The 9,232-nt window shown below is 44.7% G+C and overlaps 1 protein-coding gene across 10 annotated transcripts in view; it reads left to right on the top strand.

Moving 5' to 3' along the window:
* GRIA1 (glutamate ionotropic receptor AMPA type subunit 1) overlaps positions 1–9,232 on the top strand; it is a 318,865-nt gene that overhangs the window by 303,862 nt on the left and 5,771 nt on the right. For 7 of the 10 annotated variants that reach the window (XM_055285547.2, XM_055285552.2, XM_055285548.2 and 4 more), the window contains one exon: positions 3,158–3,292. In XM_055285547.2, coding sequence (XP_055141522.1) covers positions 3,158–3,292 — 135 coding nt within the window. Of the gene's footprint in view, positions 1–3,157; positions 8,211–9,232 lie in introns of those variants that run through there. The other 3 variants (XM_063643154.1, XM_055285543.2, XM_055285544.2) reach the window with 1 other exon arrangement.

Here is a 9,232-nt window from a genome sequence, read left to right as displayed (position 1 = left end):
GTACTGTCACTCTCTTTCCCCACTCCTGGCGGGAGATGAGTTGTGACTTTTCCACCCCCACTGACAAGCTGCCTAGCTTTTGGGGTGTGCAGCTGCTATGGAATAGGAGAATGGGGTACCCTGAGGGGTGCTCAGAAGACTCAAACTCCATCTCTCCCCTGTCCCTGATCACAGCTGGGAAGTGTGTAGCTGTGAAATGTGAGTAGCTGTTTGTACACAGATCCACGAGGAAGCTGCCTCTTTTATGGACACTGCGGACCAGAGGAACTAGAGCTGTGGTCCTCAAATAAAAGGGATTTTTGTCCCTGCCCCAGGATGTCCCATTTTATTCCCACAGAGTGAGACAAAGAGAGTCAGTAAAGGCAACTAAACAGAAGACCATGGCCTGAGGCCTTCTTAGAAAGATCGTATCAAAAAGCTAATGACATGCTTAAGGGGAATCAGAACACTTTGTGTAAATTGAAACTCCTCAGCTATCTGGACTAAGACTATACCAACACCAGTCCTTCATCCCACATCCTATTAAATAAATCTGAATGTAGGTGGTTGTGTTACCTGTGATATTGGTGGCAGTTGGGCCCAGGTTCTCCCTTGATTCCAGAGGTCTTTCCTGATTCCTCTACTACAGAGCTGTGTCAGCATAAATAGTGATCAGTGACATTGTGCATCCTGCAAAAGGTGGCAGTTCCTATACCATCTAGCTGTCCTCTTTGTAAAGGATGTATCCCCCCTCATACACAGTGCCATCTCCCTGGGCCAGAGACCTTCTTCTAAAGTGAAGGATGCTCTTCACCTCCAGACATAATCAGTCATTAGGCCCTCCTTCTTTGCTTATATAGAACATGCCTTTCCACCCCCGTCCATATGAAGATCTCACCCCACTTCCTTCCTAGATATACTGGAAGTGAATGCTCCTCCTTGTAAGCCAGGGAGGCAGATACCCTCTTAGGGCCTTTTGAAGATAATAACAGAAAAAGATGCCCATTACTCCCTTGTCCTTGGAGGCTATCCACAACCAAGGTAAACCTCAAGAAGAAAACAGCTTGGTGACCAAAGGGGCAAGGTGTGCTTTGGCTGTTGAAAGACTGATCAGCTCATGAAGTCAGCAGCCTCCAGCTTTCTTGTTTGCCACCTGCCCTCAGGCCTGTCCCTCTACCTACTCCTTCTGAGCTCCACTGTCAACCACTCTTTACTAAGGTTTGAGCTGATAATACATGCCTCCTAACCCCACCCCTACCCCTGTTTAAACAGAAGAGTTTCATAGGAACTTCTGTGAACTGTAAGTCCCCCAAGGACTCTAAAGTATTACTCTCCAGAGGAGGAAATACATGCCTTCTGAACAACAAACAGGGAGACATATTGAGTATTCTAAAAATCATGTGAAGTGGGAATTTACCTGTTCAGCCAACTCTTGAACCAAGCACTGAACTCATTTTTTGCACATTACCCTTAGCAGGCCATTATAGCAGAGCAGGAGAAATTTTGCCCCTTTGAGTCCTTTGAATAATCATTTCTACTGCTTCCAAAGCCAGGCTATGCCTTGCCAAGTGTAACCTATATTCAAGAGCCATCTGCTTTAGCAATACAGGAAGCCACCAAGGGGGCATGCTTTAGATGCTCTGCTGGCCAAAGCTGCTACTGGAAGGGAAGGGATGCTGCTATTTGCCAGCTACAGTCCCCAAGCTCAGTCCTGCTGGATCCTGTACAATGCACCAACTAGAACTAGGGCAGAGGCCACTGACTTATTGGTCAATAAGCGATTCCTTTCCATATGCCCCGATTCTAATAGGCAAACGTCAGTAGAAGAGTCTCTAGGGCAATACAGTCCACCCCTTGCATGGCTCACCTACTTCCCCACCTGAAAAGGAACACATGGAGAGGTATAAAGGCCATATCCTATCCAGTGCCACCAACTAGCCAACGATGGTGTGTACCTGTGCCAATTGAGGCATGCATTTCATTTTAATTCAATGAGACATTTATTGTACATGAACAAACAATATAAACAAAGGTGTTAGAGCTGCCATGATATCTAGGAATGAGTATCCTCCTAGTAGTTAAAGATGTTCTTTTACGTGTGTCGAGGGTTTGACTGAGCAACTTGCTCTGCTTCCTGAGCCATTACCTCTCACCATGACCATCAGTTGTGTTTGATTGTTCTCACCACTTGGGAAGGTGTTGTCCCTCAGACCTTCACTTTCGAACTCCACTGGAGGTGACAGAACTCAAGGATGATCTCGGGAGACCAGTGGCCTTCCTCCAGCTCCACAGGGTGAGCCCTGGCCACCTCCTACTAGACATGAGTATTTGTCTTCAGACTCCTAGGAATGAAGCACCCTTTTCTGTGACCCTGCTCATCCCAAACCAGTGTAAGATCTTTTATCGCAGGCAACAGAGATTTCTAAATTCAGCCACCTGGGTCTGCCTCCAGTGTTTTTAGCAAGCACCTCCAACAGAAAAATGATATCAATTAAGCATAATTATTAAGATTTAATAGAGCCATTTTTCTATCTCAGTGCCTTTTTACTATTCTAAGCCCCCTAGTTTTTCTTCCCCTAAATTGGCACTCAGAGCAGTAAAGTTAACATATATATCAGTTGGTCTTTATTATACGTACAATAACTGTCTTATTAAATTGAAATCGAATGCACATCTAGGGGAAAGTTCATTGTAAGTACCAGCTCTCTGAAAGATACTCGGAGACATAAACAATGAGTGAGGCCAATGCGTTACCAAGCAACAGAGGAAATTGGGGCAGAGGGGGCGGGGGTAGGAATCGAGCTGAAAATGAAGGGACACGGTTTTTTGAAAGAATGGGGTGAGCTCAAAGGTGCAAATTTTGGTAGAAGCTGCCCTAAATTTCTTGTGATATCTCTCACCCTAGAAAAGGCATTGAGGAGTGGGGAATTGTAATTACAAGTTCAACATAATCAGGGAGGCTTGGAAAATGTATAAATACATATACACACATACTTTCTTCCTGGGGAATGTTTAACACTTGGTCATTGAATAAATAGCCTATCCAGCTATTGCAAATGTTAAAGAGGGTGTGGGGTTGAGTGTATGTGTGAAAATATGCTGCAGCTTGGATGGTCTTTAGCCTCTTGACTCACTTTATTCTTCCCCCTCCCCTTCCTTTCCGTCCTCCTCTTCTTAGGACAAGACAAGCGCTCTGAGCCTCAGCAATGTGGCAGGCGTGTTCTACATCCTGATCGGAGGACTTGGACTAGCCATGCTGGTTGCCTTAATCGAGTTCTGCTACAAATCCCGTAGTGAATCCAAGCGGATGAAGGTGGCATCGTCTTCCCGGGCCTTTTTCCTAACCTGTTCTGTGATGCAGCTGGGTTTCCTGGGAGTCCCTTTGCTAGAAAGGGTGGGGAATGACAGGTGGTTGAGGTCAGCACAAGACAGGAAGCAGGAAGCTGTTAGGAGGAAGGTGACGGGGACAAAGGCAGCCATGATAAAGGAAGGAAGATGGGATGTGTCAGGCCAGACACAAGGCCCAAGAAAACAATTGCATTTGTCAGAGAGGGGTCGGTGAGATTGAAGGTTAGTGGTTTACATGGACAGGCAGCACAGCGAGAGGCAAGAGTGATGGCTACCAAGGCTCATTCTCTCTGAAGTTGCATCAGAAGTGTGGCTGCAGAACAAAGGAAACGATGTCTACCCTCTACTCTGTGCTGACCTTGTCATACCTGGTGAATTGGGTCTTTTCTTAGGCTCCACTCTAAGAAATAGACATTGACAAAGAGGACCATGTGCAGAGAAAGGTAAGCAGATTAGTGAGATGACCCCAAACCACATCAAATGTAGCTAAAGGGAACTGGAGAAGAGAATTGTGGAGGATTTAAGAGCTGTCTATAAAATACCAATATTTTCCAAGTGGAAAAAGAAAACAGGCTAGTTCTATTGAGTCCCAAAGTATGCAACAAGAACAGATGACTAAAGGTGATAGAGGATAAATGTTAACACGATACACTAAATTTACTCTTCTGAAAGAGCTGTCTAAAAAAGGCTAGAATATCCTAAAAAGTAGCAAGCTTCAACATCACTGAAGGTATATAAGTAGAGGATGAATAACTCTTGACAAAAATATGGATTCAAGCATCAAAAGGGAGTTTGGATTAAATGATCTTCAAGGGCCCTCAACATTTAGCTTCAGTAAGAAATTATTTGTGGAAGTTAATCATGTGAACCATACCATGAGCAAGGCATCATGAGGACTCAGAGAGGAGGGAGGTGCACTCTATGATCTTCAGCACCTTTCACCTTCCACAAAGAATGGGCACAAAATAATTACTCAGTGAGGCAACCTATGGTATAGATAGGAAGGCCTATAGGAATTTAGAGAAGAAAGATTGAAGAAGGCTTCCAGGAAGATGCCAAAATTCAGAAGGACAGGTGGGATCTAGATAGAGAAGGGAAGAGAAGTACAGTCTCTCTGGGCGATGTAGCCATGGTGATATGCTGACCTATACTATTACCTTGATTTGACAAGACTAAAAGATCCTTTGGTAGAATTTGCTTTATTAGAATGTACCCTAAGAAGCCTACTTTTCAACAGACATTTGCCTCCAAGCTCAGTATGCCCACTCTTGGATCCAAACATAGCCTCCTGCCCAGCCTCTCCCTGCCTTGGACCCTCAATCCTACACATACCTCGGGGTCACCCTTGGAGAAGACATCTCTGAGCATTTGCTCATTCTGTTTAGAAATTCTGTATTTAGTTCTGTACATGAGGAGCTGGGGGCCTTCTGTCCTGGCATTCAGCATTTCCCTGTCAGCCTACCTACCCCACTCCCACCCTAGCAATCTGCTCTCCTCACGTACTCCATACCTTCGCCCCCACCTCATGTTCCCACTCATGTGCCTTTTTATGGGCCAATCCCTCACCCTGTCTTCTGTTTCATAGAGCCCATTTAAAAGGCAACTTCTCCAAGACACAACAAGGAACAATTAAGGAATGGAAGTTCAATGACATTTCACCAGGGACCTAGGAACACCCCAATCCTACTTTTGACCAGCTCATCCATCTCCAGGTCCCTCTCAGGTCCTCTCAAATGACAAGATCTACAAAGGCATGGGCTTCAGACTATGCCTAAACCCAGACACTCTAAACCCAGTGTAGACCTCCAAGGAGCTTGGCTGCACACACAAGGACTCCTAGAACCTACTCAAAGCTCTTTGACCATTCCATTCAAAACATAGGACTAAAGACTCTCCTACATTACCCTCCAAAATGAGGAAAGGTTACTCCGGTGGCAAAAAAGGGGAACAGGACAAGAACTAGGGAGCTACAACCTGTACCATCCCTCAAAACCTTCTCTATAGACCATGACTCAAGCCAGAGGCCCAGAGTTGGCCCAGTACAGATTATAAGGAGTTCCTTTCTTCTCACTGCTTGTCTAAGACAGTACAGCATCATCATCTAGAGTAGAAGCTCTGGAGAATGAACGTCTGGGCATAAATTCTTTCTGCTCCCTTTGTTAACTATGTCATCTTAGGTTTTAGTAACTCTCTGACCCTCATTTTATTTTATTTTATTTTGAGACAGAGTCTTGCTCTGTTGGCCAGGCTAGAGTGCAGTGGCATGATCTTGGCTCACTGCAACCTCCACCTCCTGGGTTCAAGCAATTCTCCTGCCTCACCCTCCCGAGTAGCTGGGATTACAGGCATGTGCCACCACGCCTGGCTAATTTTTGTATTTTTAGCACAGATGGGGTTTCACCATGTTGGCCGGGCTGGTCTCAAACTCCTGACCTCAGATAATCCACCCACCTCGGCCTTCCAAAGTGCTGGGATTACAGGCATGAGCCACCACACCAGGCCTCTGATCCTCTTTTTCTATAAAATGGAGGCAGTGGTCGTATATACCTCATAAAATTGTTATAAGGATTGTATGAAATAATGGATATAAAGAGCTTGGCAAAATTCCTGGGCCCCAGTAAGCCCTCAGTAAATAATAATGACAATGATAACTAGTATTTCAAATAATAGTTGTTACTAGTGGCCAGATACATCCTCCTTAAAACTTTCCTTTTATTATCCCTATTTACATGAGCTAGGGTTCTTAAGCTATATAGATTATGAGTTCCTTAAGGTAAGGAGTTGTGTGGACATCCCACACACTGAGAGTAAGTATTAGTAAAATTAATGTGAAATTGTACCCAAAGGAGAAAATCTCTTAGAGGATGAGGTAGGGCATGGGAGGGAGCTGCTCTTAGTTAAAGCAAGTATTGCCGTCAAAACCACCCAGTCTAGGAATTACAAACAATATCATCCAAGGGGCAGTTTTGGCCCCATGTTTGTGCTCATGAACTATTGACGAGACCAGTCATCCACCAAGCAGGAAAGCTCCTGGACATCCAGCCCTTTCTCTGGGATTACAGTGACTCCCAATAATCATAACCAGTGCCAGGTGGTGGTGCCAGAGTGGCTAATGCCGGGGATCCTCTTAAAACTAGGACCATGTTGATGTTCACTGAAGTCACACTATTTAGATTAAAATGAGAATCTTTCAAAGAGGCCACTGACTCATGGCATAGCTTCTTGGGGACATTCTCACCCTTCCCTTTACAATGAAGATGTTAAATTTTTCAGAAGCCAACATCAGGATCTCTTGGAATCATTAATATAATGTCTTCCACCACAATCTTCTAGAATTAATTCCATTGATTGGTGTGACTTCTACCCAACTCACTGAGGCTCCTAATAGAATTTTCCATCTTCCAACTGCAGAAAAGATACTTTCTTTATTAATCAACCCAGCCTTAATTGTTGATGCTCCATCAATTCCTCTCTTATCCGAAAGAGATAAGACAAATGCATTCAACTTGCCTCTCAGACTTTTCAGCTTTGCAGCTCTCTTTATTATTCTGTGCTTAGCTTTCTCCAAAAGCAATTAGTTCTTTTCAGAAGTACAGCCCCCAACCTTACAGAGAGACCCAAATTGATGATGACATGGGCATTTGATGAGAGTTTTCCCTCTCATTTCTTTCCATTATAACAGTATTTGGCCCACTCTTTTTTTTTTTTTTTTTTTTTTTTTTTTTTTTTTTTTTTGAGATGGAGTCTTGCTCTGTGGCCCAGGCTGGAGTGCAGTGGTGCGATCTTGGCTCACTGCAAACTCTGCCTCCTGGGTTCACGCCATTCTCCTGCCTCAGCCTCCCGAGTAGCTGGGACTACAGGTGCCTGCCACCATGCCCGGCTATTTTTTTTGTATTTTTAGTAGAGACGGGGTTTCACCATGTTATCCAGGATGGTCTCGATCTCCTGACCTCGTAATCCACCCACCTCAGCCTCCCAAAGTACTGGGATTACAGGTGTGAGCCACTGTGCCCGGCCAAGCCCACTCTTTTTTTTCTTTTTTATATTTTTTTATTTTATTTTATTTTATTTTGAGACAGAGTCTTGCTCTGTTGTCCAGGCTGGAGTTCAGTGGTGCGATCTCAGCTCACTGTAACCTCTGCCTCCCAGATTCAAGTAATTCTCCTACCTCAGCCTCCCGAGTAGCTGGGACTACAGGCACGTGCCACCACACCTGGCAAATTTTTTGTGTTTTTAGTAGAGACAGCGTTTCACCATGTTAGCCAGGATGGTCTCGATCTCCTGACTTCGTGATCCACTGCCTTGGCTTCCGAAAGTGTTGGGACCACAGGCGTGAGCCACCACTCCCCGCCCTTGGCCCACTCTTATGGCCTTAAGCCCCTAAACTTGTTCAGGGTCATCTTCTCATGTGTCTCAACACTGCTCAAAAACATCTTCCTCACTCTTCATGGATGAAAGAACGAGAGAAAGGTGGGCAGAAAAGAGAAAGAAGGGTGGGAGAGAGAGAAAGAGACAAAAGGAAGAGAAAAAGGAAAGATGATTTTTCAGTAACTTTTATGTTCAAAGTGATCTCTGCACATTTTCATTAACCATGCAATAGGTTGTTCTTACAATCCTACAGATGAAATAAAGGTTCAAAGAAGCTAAGTAGCTTTTCCTGGCTAGGTCACAAAAGCTAGAAACTGAAAAACCAGGAATTAGACCTCCAACATGGTCTCCGCAAAGCCTGGGCTTTTGGTACTAGCCAAGCCACTTTTCCTAAATCTCTCTGTCCTCCTTCAACCACATGGCAGTGGATCATTTTTGAGTACCTATTGTCTGTTCTTCCAGTCCCAGCCACAGTGCTGCTCACAAAGACAAATAAAATGTGGCTCTACCCTTCACTTCCCCTCATCTGACTGACTACAGTATTTAAACCCTTGCTGGGTGTTGATGAGTCTCTTTCCCCTTTGACATGTTGATGAGCAGGACAAGTGTCACACAGATAGTGGGAAGGTGCCCTACACGCATCCCTTCCACAAAGACATACTGAGCACCACTGCGTGCTGGGCAAGGCTCGGCACTGGGGATACAGTCAAGAACAAAACAGACACTGCTTCTTTTCTCAAGAAGCTCAGAGTTTGATGGGGAAGACAGAACGTAAGCAAACACATGTCCAATGAGTGTTAGTGAAAAAAATGCCCAGTGCTGTCAAGTATAGAGCAGAGGCCTCTCCTGATAAAAGAATGGGGCAGTCAGAGTAGCTTCCCTGAGAAACTGATATTTAACAGAATCAAAGCATGAAAAGAATTAACCAGGAAAATGAATTGCCAGCCATACACAAGTGTCAGAGACCCAAAGACGTGAACTCTTGCCCAGAAAGGGGAAGAAGGCCAAGGAGACTGGAACACAGACTGATGGAAAAGGGTGATATGTGAAAGTGGGAGACTCAGAGAGGGACTTCAGGCAGCTCATAACATTTCGGTCTAATTCAAATTGTCATATAATAGCAGAAAATACATAACCTAAGACACATTGCAAATTGAATAAAATCTCAGGTCCCCTGCCCCTCCCCTCTGCCTGGGCAAACAGACTGGCTCCTGAATCCTTAGCTGATATTAAGGGCAGCAAAGTATTATTCACCACCTCACTCCCAAAGGAAAATAATCCCCAGCCTCTCTTACCCCCACGAGAGACTCTGACCTTTCAAAATTATATATGGCTGTGCTAACAGGGCATGTTTAAGCTACAGCAATTGAGGGCTTGCACATTTTCCTGGAATTAATGAACAGCTGAGAGACTTGATAACTCAAGGGGAGCGTCCTCCACAGCAGGTGGTCACTGGTGCTTTGCACATCTGCCTGAGCAAGGACATTACTGAAGTTTAAGCTTTGATTAGGATATTCTATGATGTGCAGAGGCTGAG

The sequence above is a fragment of the Symphalangus syndactylus genome, chromosome 7 (assembly GCF_028878055.3).
Source record: "Symphalangus syndactylus isolate Jambi chromosome 7, NHGRI_mSymSyn1-v2.1_pri, whole genome shotgun sequence".
Lineage (NCBI taxonomy): Eukaryota > Metazoa > Chordata > Mammalia > Primates > Hylobatidae > Symphalangus > Symphalangus syndactylus.
Note: the sequence above shows the minus strand (reverse complement) of the source record. Positions and strands in the feature narration are given on the sequence as shown.